The sequence below is a fragment of the Phyllostomus discolor genome, chromosome 5 (assembly GCF_004126475.2).
Source record: "Phyllostomus discolor isolate MPI-MPIP mPhyDis1 chromosome 5, mPhyDis1.pri.v3, whole genome shotgun sequence".
Lineage (NCBI taxonomy): Eukaryota > Metazoa > Chordata > Mammalia > Chiroptera > Phyllostomidae > Phyllostomus > Phyllostomus discolor.
Genome location: NC_040907.2, coordinates 111,079,744 through 111,095,322, shown reverse-complemented (window position 1 = coordinate 111,095,322; position 15,579 = coordinate 111,079,744). Strand labels below are relative to the sequence as shown.

The following is a 15,579-nucleotide window of genomic DNA, read 5'->3' as shown; positions in this document are numbered from 1 at the left end:
GAAAGACTCAGCAACAATCAAAACCCAAAGGCAAACACAAAGCCAACTTAAACGACAGCCCAAGACCAGTGAGCTTGGGAGATTAAGGAAACAGCACCACTGAAACTCTCTGCTATTCTACTAAAGAAGTTCACAACATAAACCCAGGGAGCCAGAACAGATCAATATAAGAAGCTGAGGCGAACAAGAGTCTCACAAACAATGGGAAGACAAAGAAATAATCCCCAAATGAAAGGAAAGGAGGAAGCCTCAAAAAGAATGCTAAATGAAATAGAGGCAATTCAACTACCAGATATTGAATTCAAAGCAGTGATTGTCAGGAAGCTCAATGAGCTCACAATGAGCTACGAGAAACTACAGGGAAGCTACAATGAACTCACTCAACACTACATCAGCATAAAAAAGGAAATAGAAACTCTCAACAAGGGCCAAGAGGAAATGAAGAATACAATTTCTGAACTGAAGAACACAGTAGAAGGAATGAAAAGCAGGATCGATGAAGCAGAAGATCGGATCAGCAAGCTAGAGGACAAAGTAGAACATCCAGAAAGAGCAAGAAAAGGAAAGGAGGCTCAGAAAAAATGAAGAGGGATTAAGAGAAATGCAAGATAATATGAAACGTAATAATATCCGTATAATAGGGATACCAGAAGGAGAAGAAGAAGAACAAGGGATCGAAAACCTAGTTGAACAAGTGATGATGGAAAACTTCCCTAATCTGATGAGACAAAAAGTCACACAAATCCAGGAAACACAGAGTCCCAATCAAGAGGAACCCAAAGAGGCCCACCTCAAGACACATCATAATTAAAATGGCAAAATTTCAAGACAAAGAGAGAATCTTAAAGGCAGCAAGGGAGAACAGGAAGTAACATACAAGGGGGCCCCAATAAGGCTAACAGCTGACTTCTCAATGGAAACACTCCAAGCCAGAAGAAAATGGCAAGAAATAATCCAAGTAATGAGAACCAGAGGCCTGCAACCACGACTACTTTACCCAGCAAGGCTCTCAATTAAGATAGAAGGCCAAGTAAGAAGCTTCTCAGACAAAAGAAGTCTAAAAGAATACACCTCCACTAAACCAGCTCTGCAAGAGATGCTAAAGGGACTGGTTTAAGGAAGCATAATAAAGGCCATAGATGAGAAACCTACAGCCAACATTATACTCAATGGGCAAAAATTAAAATCTTTTCCACTAAGAACAGGAACAAGACAAGGATGTCCACTTTCACCACTTCTATTCAATATAGTACTGGAAGTTCTAGCCATAGCAATCAGACAAGAAAAAGAAATAAAAGGCATCCAAATCGGAAAGGAGGAAACAAAACTGTCACTGTTTGCAGATGACATGATAGTATACATAGAAAATCCTATAGACTCTACCAAAAAACTGCTTGACCTAATAAATGAATTTGGTAAAACAGCGGGATACAAAGTCAATATCCAGAAATCAAAGGCATTTCTGTACACCAACAATGAAACAGCAGAAGCAGAAATCAAGAAAAAATTCCATTTGAAATAGCAAAAAGAAAAATAAAATATCTAGGAATAAACCTAACCAAAGAGGTAAAAGACCTGTATTCAGAAAACTACATAACACTGAGGAGAGAAATCAAGGAAGACACAAACAAATGGAAACATATACCGTGTTCATGGATTGGAAGAATTAATATCATCAAAATGTCCATACTACCAAAAGCAATTTACACATTCAATGCAATACCGATTAAAGTACCAATGGCATATTTCACAGACATAGAACAAACACTTCAACAATTTATATGGAACCATAAACGACCCCAAATAGCTGCTGCAATTTTGAGAAAGAAGAGTAAAGTAGGAGGGATCACAATACCTGACACTAAACTATACTACAAGGCCACTGTAATCTAAACTGCCTGGTACTGGCATAAAAACAGGCACATGGACCAATGGAACAGAACAGAGAGCCCAGAAATAAACCCAAGCCTCTACAGTCAATTAGTATTTGACAAAGGAAGCAGCAACATAAAATGGAATAAAAATAGCCTCTTCAACAAATGGTGTTGGGAGAACTGGACAGCTACGTGCAAAAAAATGAAACTTGAGCACCAACTTACACCTTATACAAAAATAGATTCAAGGTGGATAAAAGACTTAAATATAAAGCGTGACACCATTGAAGTCCTAGAAGAGAGCGTAGGTAGGAATATCTCAGATATTTCACGCAGAAACTTGTTTACTGACTTGTCTCCTAGAGCAAGGGACATAAAGGAAAGAATAAACCAATGGGACCTCATCAAAATTAAAAGCTTTTGCACAGCTAAAGAAAACAGTGTCAAAATTAAGAGAACCAACTGTATGGGAAAACATATTTGCCAATGATACCTCAGACAAGAGTTTAATCTCCAAAATATATAAAGAACTTACACGACTCCACTCTAAGAAGACAAGTAACCCAATTAAAAAATGGGCAAAGGACTTGAACAGACACTTCTCCAAGGAGGACGTACAGAAAATCTAAAGACACATGAAACGATGCTCAATATCGCTAGCCATCAGAGAGATGCAGATTAAAACCACAATGAGATACCACTTCACACCAGTCAGAATGGCCATCATAAACAAAGCAACAAACAACAAGTGTTGGAGAGGCTGTGGAGAAAAGGGGTCCCTAGTGCACTGTTGGTGGGACTGCAGACTGGTACAACCACTATGGAAAGCAGTTTGGAACTTCCTCAGAAAACTAAAAATGGATCTGCCTTTTGACCCGGCAATTCCACTGCTGGGACTATATCCTAAGAATACTAAAACACCAATTCAAAAGAACTTATGCATCCCAATGTTCATAGCAGCACAATTTACAATAGCTAGGTGCTGGAAGCAACCTAGATGCCCATCAGTAAATGAATGGATCAAAAAACTATGGTACATTTACACAATGGAATTCTATGCAGCAGAGAGAAAGAAGGAGCTCCTACCCTTTGCAACAGCATGGATGGAGCTGGAAAGTATTATGCTAAGCAAAACAAGCCAGGCAGTGAAAGACAAATACCACATGATATCACCTTTAACAGGAATCTAAACAACAAAACAAAACAAAAAAAAACTAGCAAAATATAACCAAAGACACTGAAATAGGGGATAGTCTGACAGTGACCAGAGGGGAGAGAAGAGGGAATTTCAGGGGGGAATGGGTAGGGTTTACAGGAACAAATTTGGAGGACAGATGGACAAAAACTAGGTGTGGGGCGTAATGGGGGGGAAGGGGGCAGGGTTGGGTGGGTGGGCTGGAATGGGAGTAGAGGGGAGAAAACTGTACTTGAACAATGATTAAAATAAAATAAAAAATAAAATAAAATAAAATAAAATAAAATAAAATAAAATAAAATAAAAATTTAAAAACCGTATGTATTTATTGGTACATGCTTAAACTTCAGTCACTCCCAAACTACTCTCCATCTGATGCAATACACCCATCAAGACATTTTTTCCACTGCTCAAAACAGCTTTTGAACTTGTCAGTTTTGATGCCTTTTAGTGCTTCTGCTGTTTTTTGTTCCACCTACTCCATATGGGCAAAATGTTTCCCTTTGAGGACTTTTTTCATCAGGGGAAACAAAAGTCAGTAGGGGCGAGATTGGGTGAATAGGGAGGGTGGGGCACAGTGCTCATGCCATTTTTGGTCAAAAACTGAACACTCAGCGTGGTGTGGGCAGGTGCACTTGTAAATCACCCATCATGAAATGGACAAACTCATTGAAAGTCTTCAAAAAATTCACTGAAGCCCAACACAGCCTTTCATAACACCAGTTTGCACCAGCTAGGATGAGGACACTCACCTAGCAAGGGAAGCCCGTACTACAAGTGGCCCTCCCTCCAGAAGACAATTCTGCTTTTTGGGGGGTCCCCCCTCATACATAGATGTAACATCAGCAAAGCAATATATGCAGTTGCTGCCTTTGAATATTTAACTTTCCTGCTCTCCCTCTATATAAACATCCATCCTCTTGATACCCTTTGCCCACCAATGATGCCAACCTATTGTCCTCCAAAAGATGGCCCTTAGGAAAGACTATGTCTGCCTTCCTTGACCAATTTTATCATTTCTCCAGCCTCATCTTCCTCTAGCCTATTTGCCCCACACTGTGAGTCAACTGTCAGAGGACAAGATATGACAGTTAAGAATATAGCCTTTCAAGAGCCTTAGCACAGTGGAAGACACACAGTAGCTGCTCAACATGTTGAAAGATCAATAATTCAATCCCATCCCAACTCTCCTACTAGCCGACTTTGGATAGTCACTTGAGCTCTTTGAGCCTGATTATAAAATGAGAAGAGCTAACTTAAAAGTTCATTTTGGATCACCCTGACCAGTGTGGCTCAGTTGGTTGGGTATATGCAAGAGGCAATTGATTGATGTTCCTCTCCTCCTCTTTCTCCTTCCCTTGTCCTCTCTCTAAAAATAAATACATGCATACATAAATAGCTTTATACAAGAAAGTTCATTTTTGCTCGATTATACTACATTTTTTAGGACCTGATTTTGGGGAGCAGTTTTTCCGCTCTGCTTTTTTATGTAAAGTTAACCTAGGTTATAAATAATGCTTCAGGAAAAACATGACCAATGCATAATGAGAGTCAAATCAGAATTAACCAGGAGGATGAAGGGAATGACGATAACAGCTGGCTCGTCCTCTCACTCAAAGGTGAGAAAAAGTGAAAAAAGGTCCAGCATTTTCACTAGAAACGGTGCAAGGCAGTCTTTTATCATACTGTTTGAAGCCCCCCAATATTAAAAGCCTCCAAAGAACAAATTCCTCTTAAGAACTGAGTACTGAAGTTTTGTCTATATCTTCTTTCAAAGTATGAGATTTATATAACCAGAATATTACTAAACTTTGCCAAGCCTCTTGGCAAAGTAAAGTAAATATAGGTCAAGAGCTAAAGTTTGTTTTCAACTGCAGTGGCATTGTTGTCCAATTGCTGATAAGGTGCATGTGTTTCTCCCCACCACCTCCAATCTTAGAACTCCAATGTGTTTAATTCATTGAACTTCAATCACTTATTATAAGTCTCAAGTCCTTTACAAAAAGAGTAGGGGTACAACTGATAAAATATACTGTTTTAGGAATGAACACTAGCTGCCAAATTTATAAATTAATGTTTTAAAAATACATCTAATTTTGTGGATTAAAATCTATTAATATACATTGCTACCTGTGCAGAACAGACTACAAACTAGTCTCAATTTGCAATGAAATTCAATTATTCAGCGTTTGCACTTAACACCTCCTTAGTCTTTCTAAACTAGTTTTGGAGGAAAGCTTAACACTCCTAAACCTAACCTTCATTGTAAATGCTCATTTCATCTTCAATATCAGTAGCCATCCAAATCCTCCACAGTAACAAAAATGAGATATTGTGTAATCCTAACACAACAAAAAGATATTTCTTATTGCAACTGGAGTTAGGGATTTATAAAAGACTATTCCCAAAATGAGTTATGGCCTAGAAATATTGTCCAGGTGTTTTGTAAAATTTCAACCCCTAATTGCTTTCTTTAAAGTTCTTAAATCTTCTACAAAATTATTTGTAGTCCCCATTAATCATAAATGCAGGAAGAAAACCCAACAAGTATGGTATTTTAGAATGTAAATCCTTTAACTAAATAACTTACACAAAACTCTGGCTCACAATAAAGAAAATCAAAACTTACCTAAAGTCATTAATTTAGCGCAACTACTTTTGCTTGCGTCATCTTCTAAGATTCGGTTTGTGTTCTTTTCTTTCTCAAGCGAAGTATCCTCTAAATGTAAGCATTTATCTATTACAACATTGTCTTCATCCACTGCATGACTAGTTTTGCTATTAGCTTCAAGTACAGAAGTGACATCTTCCAGCTGAGCAGCTTCATTTGTTTCTAAATAAGAGGAACCCTTACTCTGGGCTAAATTCTTTGAAGAAACTGGTAGAGACTCATCATCACTATCAAATCCAAAAGGATCGCCAGTATTTTCTTCTTCCACCTTAGGTTTCTTCGGAATTTCTTGGATATCTGGTTTGAAATTGGGCCTTTTCTGCCCTAATTTAGCCATAAATGTGGTCTCTCCCCATTTTGTACTAAGGGTGGTCCGTTTGTTGGAAAAGACTTCATCAAATTTTGAACTGCCATTTCCTCCTTTCCTACTGTATGTTTTCCCAAATCTGGATGTCATTTTGACACCTGTTTCATATTCTCTGCAGAAAAAAAAAAAGAAAATATATAATCACCAAATACACAAGTTAACACTGAACACAAAAATAAGAACTAAGGAGTTCTCCTCGTGTGACTTCTCAATTTTCAAGATAAAAATCTTTTAAAATCATTAAATAAATATGGGGAGAGGTTGTAAAGAGGCTCATTTTTTACTCTATGTACTCCATGTCAATTTTTCTACAAGTATGTATTCATATGCTCCTTACAGAGTAAGACTAACCAACTTATAATACAACATATACAAAAACCAACTTATAGTGGAACATCAATTTTTTTGTTTCAAATGACTCTACTTACTACTATTAAGAACATCAGTTATACCTTCAAAAATAATCTTAATGGTAATTTTCCCTAATATAAAATCAAGCACAAAATATTCATATTTTTCAGGATCTCAGAAATATCAAATAATTTACTAAATTTAGTTCTTTGAAATTTCAGAACACTTATTAATATGGGGGGGAATTTGGGGAAATTGTGAGCTCTTTTTACATATAACATGTAGCTTTTAACCCAACCTTAAATTCTAATTCTTGATCTAATGTAATCTGAAGTGTGATCTGAAAAATATTCTTTAGTTAGTCATCTCCCTAAGCACAAGAAACCATACTTATTTTGTCTTCTTGTCCCTACAGCATTGAACTCATTGCTGAAATTACATTTTCTGGAGCTGGTGAATTCCAACATTTTACAGTGGTCCATGGATTATTAAAGCAAGCAACAAAAACATAACTTTAATTTTTCTTCACTTTATAAAAGATACATTGATTTATCTGATTTGGCTACATTTTAATAACAATTTCTAGGACAAAACTTTTTAGGACATAAATCAAAATAATCAAAAACTTGAAAAGTTACAGTACTTCTTAAGCACTTCCAACTCTTATCCATTTCTTATTCTTTGACCTTAAGTTTAATTATCAATATTTAAATATAACTAGAAAAAAATGAACAATGGCCTAGGGGACTGAAAATATCTTCACCCTTAAAACAACTGAAATGATACTTGAGTAAGTGTTGATCTACCTTTAAATGTTATCTCTTCATTAACTTAATCACTATAAACTTAGTTTTATATATATTCAGTAAAGGATTTCCTCCTCTCATATATGATTGGAAGCTAACTCTAATATGACAAAATAATAAGTTAGTCATCACACACGTCTACATTAAGACTCCAAAATAGTTTGAAAACCTTTTAACACATCACAAAACTTCTTGCTAAGGGAGATCTCTTCTCCTTTCTACTGTAGATTTACACTAAAAAAAATCTTATTGTCCTTCTTAAGTATATCCTAACCACAACTAAGTACATTTGGCAGCTACAAGAATTACAAAATAAAGTGGTTTTCATTTCTACAAGAATATAAAGCCCTGATCTACAGACCTACATTAACACACACCCCAACGAAGCTGTAATGTTTTGGATACACCTACACGGTAATGACCTAAAAATGTTGACTGAAATCCAAGCTAAAAATTTAAACTTGAGCACCTTTAGAACCACACCAGAAAAATTCATTGCAAAAATGGCCCTAGAACCACAAAGCATTCAATAGTCCTACAATCTGCTGTAACTTGAAAGTCTGCAAGGGAATTATTTTAAAGAAAAATCATGCTTATATTTTTAAAAGGAATTTACATCTTTTACAAAGATATACTGAAATATTGATGAAATAATGTTAACGATTCTCTCATGTTAATGGGTGCAGAATGTAAGGCGTGTAAACGAGAAAATTTTAGTGGAGTTACTGTTAAGTCTGAGAGATAAGAAATGGGAGTTCATTATATAATACCCCCTTTACAGTTTTTTGTCTTTTTTTATAAGTCACTAGTGTAAAATACGTATAAATTCAAAATAAGTGTGCAGATATACTTGACATTATATTTTAAGTTTTATTTCATATGTTTATTATTTTAAGTACCCAGGCTATCTTGCTCAGGCTTCAACTTCCAAAAGACTATCACCCTACCATAATGGAAAGAAGGATTCAAACTAGTCGTCTTCAGTCGCTGGGTGTTTTCCTCCCTTAGCCCAAAGCCAGGTCGAATTTTCAGGTATGTGCTCTGGGATAAAAAGTCCTCACACTTACCAAACCCCTTCCACATCTAGTGTCTTTCGGCTCCCCAAGGGTTTAGGGGATTCACTTTAGGAATGGAAACCGGAAAAGGTAAAGCTAACCAAGAAAGCCTCACCTGCGGGCCGTCGGTACGCCAGAAGGTAGGCGCCCCCCCGCCTTCGGCTGGAAGCTCACGCAACTTTTCTCCTCCCCGCCCCCACCGCCCAGGAAAGCGATGTCGCTTCCGACGCCCCGGAAGCCTCCGCCACCGAATACCCAGGGCAGTGTAAGGCCTCGGTAGCGGTCAGAGAAGAAGGAAAAGACGGCCAAGGATTCAGGGCTGAAACCAACACACTCGACAGCAGTTGGGGCGGGAAGTAAATGCAGCCGCAAGGAAAGAACTCAGAAAAGGGACAAATAAAGGAAAAGGAGAGTTCTTCTGGTTCCCCTACCCAACTTCCTCAGAAGCCGGGGGGGGGGGGGGGGGGGTGACATAGCGAGACTATCATCACCCTCAGCCAGAATCCTTCCTTCCTCGACCTCACTGGCTCGCTCTGGCCCTAGACAGCCGACCGAAACCTTACTTACCCTCGGCGCCAAGCGGGTGCTTTGGCCTCGGGCCGCCTCCGCCTCTCCCGCCCCAAACGGCCCACGGGCGGGCTCCGGAGTCCCGCACGGAAGAACAGGGCCCGCTGGTGCGCGAAGAGTGGCAAGGGGCTCCACCACCGTCAAAACCCGCGACTCCGCCCGCGGTAAATAGGAAACCCGATGAAGGGGGGGGGGGGGGGAGGAGCGGCGGCACCGCAACTTCCCTCCTAGCCTTGAGCGCCGCCAACCGAGTCTGGGCCTAGGCCTCCCTGGCCACCTGGTTCTGTTACGTGCTCCCGCTGGGCCGCCACCGCCTCCTGCGCCGCCGCTTCCGCCGGTGAATGGTCAGCGCTGGAGTTTGAACAGGGCCCTGAACCATCTCAACGCCATTTGCGCTCCCGGCCCCCACCTCCTTCCTCCAACAGCCGCTCGCTCCGTCACTCTGCTTCCCACAGGCTCCGCGCGGCCGCCTGACCCCGCAGCCAATCGCGCGGCCGCTTACTCAAACCGCCGCGCAGGCGCCGCGCCCCGCACGCTCGGGTGCCCGCCTTAGGCCCGGCCGCGGGGCCCGACGGGAGTTGTAGTCCCTGTCCTCGAAGTCGCGGGTGTTGAGATCCCCGCGCGGGAGCGGGCGACTGGCCGAATGCCTCTGGCGGCCTTGGCTTGACCGGGCTCGGTAGCCATCTCCAGATCCCGGCTCCGCCGGCAGATGCACGTGTCGCGGGGGAGGGTCGGGGGCACAGTGCAGGCAGCTGTATCAATCGTTTCCCCTCCAGGGACCTGCCGGTGTCTGGGGACGGTGGGTTGTGCAGCTGCGCCGGGCCTACTGGGACCGCAGCTCGGGAGTGTGGGTGTCGGGAGCTCGGGTCTCAGAGCTGCCCTCGACTGGGCCTGTTTGGTGTTGGCCCGGCGCAGGTAACGACAGCGGAAGCAGAGAGGCCCGGGTGCCGGGCCCCCGCGGGCCGCAGCGACTTAATGCGTCCGCTCCCACCCCTCGCCCCTTACCTTCGTAGTTCTCCGACTCGCGCACCGGTTAAAAGTGACCCCGAGAATATTAGATTGTATTAAGGAATTAACATTACATTCTGGGGTGTGTGATAACGGTAATATGGCTATGTGGGGTTTTTTTAAGACACTAAAGTTTTGACAGATACAATGATCTGATGCTGATACCTGGAATGTACCTCAACTCCCATAGAAACTGAGGGGGAGAAAGAATAAAACAAACAAACGGGATGTTATTTGTTGACGCTGCGTGATGTGTACACATGAGCTCATTATTTTAGTCTCCATTTGTGTATAGTTTTTCATTAAAAAAAGTTAAAGAAACTGTCGGCGAGGACAAAGAGGTGGGAGATACAGAAAAAGTCTTTTTCACTGTTCAATCTCATGTGCCACGTTAAGATTTTCGCAGGTCAGTGTATCACGCATATTCATAGAAGTAGAAAGGTGTTTTTGTTTTTTTTGTTTTGTTTTTTAAGGCTGTAACGGAAAACAGTTCTCAAGAGTAACGCAGTCGGTTTCTCCCGAGAGGGGCACGATATTTATGGGGCTCCGACGGCCCTTCGTTTGGTAGCCTGTTAATGGAGATCCACCTGGGAAATTAGAAAATTGCTCGTTGCTTTCAATGAAAAACCCGCCTCTTCCACAAACGGATAATTTGCTTTGAAGGCACCCAGAAGATACCAAGTTCTTTCAATATATTCGAAAACTCCGAATAAAGAAAAAAGTAGTTCAGAAATCTTGCAGCCCTTCCCAATAGGAATTTGAGGTGGATCTTAGCATGGTTGAAATGTTTAACTTCCACATCACTGCTTGCAAAATTAATATTCTGACATTTACAATTTTCCAAATGCTGTATTGATACTTTCTTTGGTTCAAAACAATTCAGCTCTTAGGTAACCCATAAAAATGGAAGTTATAACAAGTTTGTATATTTCACTTTGGTTGGTGTGCACATATATAGGTCAGTTTTGTCTTTTTAAAAAAATCAGCATAGGATCTTGTTTTATCAGTTTGTTTGAAGATCGCCCCCTGAGGCACATACTGCCCTTACTATAATTATTTAAATAACACGGTGGTAGGTGGTAGTTATGGGGTAATTATCAGAGGCAAAGGCTAAGATCAAAAAGCCAAAAGTGGTGGAGAGACAATTTCAAGATCTTCCTGTAGAAGGGTGCTGTGAACCCTCTGGGACCACAGGATAAATTCATTGTGCCCTGGCCTAGCTGGAGCTGGGAACTGACTGGGTCAGTGACAGCACTAAGCTGAAATGAAGAGTTCCTTTTTTCAAAAGAAATAGACAATCTGTGGAACCCTTTTGAGGGCTTTTTGTGTGGTAATAGTGTTACATAATAGAACTTAGTAGTATTAAAGTCTTGTTATTCAAAGAATGATTCCCTAGTGAGCTGCATAGACTTGACCTGGGATCTTGTTGGGAACACAGCATTCCTGTTCACAACCAAACTCCACTGCATCAGAATCTCCACTTTACAGGATTCCCTGAGGTGACTGGTCCACACGTTAAAGGTTTACAATCACTGATTTAAAGTGTACCCATAGCATTTGGCAACAGCCTGATATTTTTTTGTTTGTATGAAGGGGAAAGGGGGAATGTTAAGAACCTACTATGTGTCAAGTATGAGGCTGGGCTCTTCTGGAAAGCCTCATATGCATCCCTGCCTGTTATCACTATTTTACAGGCAAGGAAATGGAGAGGTTGGCGTTCACTCAAGGTGTTGCAACTAATGAGGGAGTTGAACTTTTTCTTAAATATTTGATTTCCATTGTAGACATTCTTAGATCTGGTAGAAAATGGTACATGTTTTGAAAAGTAAAAAAAAATGTGTTTAAATATATGGAAGCTTAGTATATGAATATGGAGCAGAGCTATGGTAGACCTCTCGACCCTTATATGACCCACACTTGAGACAAGCGGAGAAACCTGGCCACTGTGAGGCCTTTTTGGAGGAAGCCCAGACTCTAGGCCTGCAGGCTTTACTTCCTCTGTTCCGAAGTAGCAAGCAAATGCCCTGAAGGCCCCTCATCCCTTTACTTGGCCCTGAGTTCCACACCAGAGTGAGCAGACTAGATTCCAGTGTAGATAACACATAGGCAACCAGCTTTTTGTTTTATTTTTATTTTGCTTTTGTTTGCTAAGTTCCCTTGGTTTATTGAAGTCCCATCATCTAGATTGGTTCTCTTCATTCAGATCTGCCTCTTACACAGCAGGTAGCTAGGTGCTTTCTTCTTTGCTAGCTTGCCTCTGTGCAAGCTCTCAAACATCTGGCTTTTTTCCCCATATTTTTTAAAGATTTTATTTATTTATTTTAGAGAAAGGGGAAGGTAGGGAGAAAGAGGAAGAAATATCGAAGTGTAAGCAAAACAATCAGTTGCCTCTCAGGCCTGTGACCCAGGCTTCTACCCTGACTGGAAATCGAACCAGCAACCTTTGACTTTGCAGGATGATGCTCAACCAAATGAGTCATGCTGGACAGGGCTTTTTCTCGCTGTTGTCATATTTATTCCAGAAACTGAAATCCTGGATCTGCGCCAAGCTCATACCCTTTGACACAGCAGACAGCCCTCCTGTATGCTGTATGGAGGAGGGCAGAATCCCTGTGACCTTGGGTTCCACTTAGGTGGACTCAAACTTCACTTTAGCTGAATAAGGAAAATCCTGCAAAGAAAACAGAAGGATCTGTATGCCATTACTGTGCCTTTGTTCTACTCCTGACATGGGAACTCTCAGAATTGGAGTCGCTAAATAGAGCTGTTCAGTCTTTTTCTGATAATGTTAATAAAATATATTACAACTTATAAAATTCAGTTCAGAGAACTGGAAGTCAGAAATTAACACATTTACAGAAAATTCTTCCTTGCCATCAAATGCAAAATAAAAGTATAAATTGTACATTTTGACCTTGCAGTAGCTGTGTTACGAGGCCCTGCAAGAGGTAAGCCAGGCACTGCCCTTTCTCTGTGGACACTCTCAACTCTGCCCATGTGGGCAAATGTGACTTTTTAATTAATCTCACCCTGACCAACCTATTTTAAATTCTAACACCCACATTCCCAAATGCTCACTATTCCTACTTTATTTTTCTCCAGGGCATTTATATTCTCATATAATGTCACATTTTGTATGTTTCTCTTATATATTCATCATCCCTGTGAGGGCAGCGATCTCTGCCTGTCTAGTTTTCTGCTGTATCCCTAGCACCTAGAAGAGTGTGTGTGTGGCACATGGCAGGTGCCCAACAAATATTTGTTGGATAAATGGTTCCATTTATTTCCTTTTTTCATGTAAATTATATTGTGAAAGGAAAGTGACTTGAAACTAAAAGTTCAATAACCTATGACTCTATAATTGTTGACAGTTTTCCCAATGGAGAGAGGGGTGCTTTATGGAGTTAATGGAGTTTTGTTCTTGCTTTGGATAGGTTTTCATTCTGAGACTGGAGAAAATAAATACTACTATAATCCCAATTACCTTGTTTTCCAGGATAATTGGAATATGTTCTCTGGAGGTTGTGATATCCTTTGGGAAATAAACTACTCTCTAAGTAAATGAAAGACAAAACTATGGAAATTACCTGGGGACATGTTGCCTGACAAGGATTGGTACCCAGCAATCTCTAAATCCCGGCTACCTGACTCTTGTCTTGAAACAGCTGTCTTCTCCCCAGGGTGTTCACCCCTTCCCCCCCAGAAAAAAACCCTCCTGGGGTTTCCCATCACCAAGAGGAAAATCCAGAATCCTTAGCATGACTTTACAAGGTCCTCCATGATCTGGCCTCTGACTACTTCCATCTCTTCCCACAGTGCCGAGCCTGCCTCTGTCAACTTCTAAAACCTGCCAAACCAGCTCCTGTCAGGGCCATTGTACTTGCTGTTCCCTCCACTAGTTCTGGAGATACACACATGACTCACTTCCTCACCTCTTTTAGGTCTTCACTCAAGTGTCTTGCTCAGTAGTGACTACTCCTTACCTTGCCATCCCAGCACTTCTTACATCCTTACCTGTCATTTTCCCCCAAAGTAATCATGTTTGTTATACATAATTAACTTGTTTCTTTTTTGTTTTCCTTCCACTAGAATATAAACTCTTTGAGGACAGGGATTGTTGGCTTTGTTCATTGCTATCTGCCCAGAAGACCTAAAACAGTGCCTCACACACAGAGAGTACACTATAAGTATTTGTTGACCAAAAACTTCATAAATTGTGTTCCACTCTTCTATATCTTTACAAAGATATACTAATGTTTTTTGTGTTCTTGGTCTACCAATAATTGCAAAAGGTACATTAAAACCTCCCCAATTTAAGAGTAATTTGTCAAATTCTCCCTGTAACTCTTTTTTTTCTCTAAGTTTTCTTATATTTTTCATTTATTATTGGTTGATTCTTGCATGTACCCTGACCAGGGGATCAAACCCACACCTTGGCATGTTAGGACAATGCTCTAACCAACTGAGCTACCCAGCCAGGGCCAATTTCTCCCTGCAGTTTCTACTTTTGTGTTTATATTTTGAGGATAAAATATTGGGCACACATAAGTAGTACAGAATTTTTATAACTTCCTAGTGAAATTGAAAGCTTTTTTAAGTAATATGGGAGATTAATTGCAAAAATTACCCGTACTTTCCATTCCTCCCTATATGCACACCTCTTGCAATATGATTTTGCAGCTCCTCCATGGGTCTGGGGCTGAACTTGTAATTTGTGTTGGCCAAAAGAACATGGCAGAAACTATATAGTCTGAGCCTTAAGAATTCTTGAATGCTTCCACATTCTCTCTTGGATCCCTGCCTCTGCCATGAAAACAGGCCTGGGCTAGCCTGCTGAAGAGTGAGAAGCCACATTGAAAAGAGCTGAGGTCATCCAACACCAGTCAACAGCCAGCAGACCCCAAACATGCAAGCCTAGCCAAGATCAGCATAGCCACCTACCTGACCTGCAGCCACCCACAGATGCACATGTGAGTTTTACCTGGGACCAGAACTGCCCAGCTGACTTACAGACTCATGAGCAATAATAACTAGTTATTATTATGTTAGCCTCTGAATTTTGGAATGGTTTGTTCTGCAATTATTGTGGCAATAGATAATTGATGTTTAATTGCCTTTCATTTGGATTTCAGTCTTGAAAGGCTTTCCCCGACTAAATCAGCTTCTAGCAATCTAAATCAGCTTCCTAGTCTCTGTATAATTCAGGTGTATTGTTTTCTTAGTAACAACACTCTCTGAAATAATTTTACTTTTTATTATCTGTCTCCCACCCTAGACTGTAAACTATGTGAGGGCAGGGACACAGTCTATTCTGATCCCTGCTTTCTCCCCACACAGTAATGCACTGCCTGGCCACATGTGTCCACTGAGCATGGGAAACATGGCTAGTCCAACTTAAGATGCACTAGATATATAAAATATAAGCTGGATTTCAAAGGCTTAGTACAAATATATATATATATAAAGTATCTCAATTTTTATAATGATTAAATATTGAAATATTTTTAATATAGTGAGTGAATAGAATATTATTAAAATTAATTTAATCTCTTTTTACCTTCTTAATGCAGCCACTAGGAGTAAATTTGTTAGTTATGTCATATGTCTGTGTTAGAGAACTGATACAGAAGTTCAATAAATATTTGTTGAAGGAAAATATAAAATAGACTTACCAAAATAAGTGAG

At 40.5% G+C, this 15,579-nt stretch overlaps 1 protein-coding gene across 1 annotated transcript in view; it reads right to left on the bottom strand.

Annotated features, from left to right (window-relative positions):
- The window catches only part of WAPL (WAPL cohesin release factor), a 102,248-nt gene extending 92,898 nt beyond the window's left edge, over nt 1–9,350 (bottom strand). Inside the window, 2 exon segments of the mRNA XM_036026723.1 lie at nt 5,699–6,219; nt 8,887–9,350. Coding sequence (XP_035882616.1) covers nt 5,699–6,197 — 499 coding nt within the window. The 5' untranslated portion in view covers nt 6,198–6,219; nt 8,887–9,350.
- Between the last annotated feature and the right edge of the window lie 6,229 nt (nt 9,351–15,579).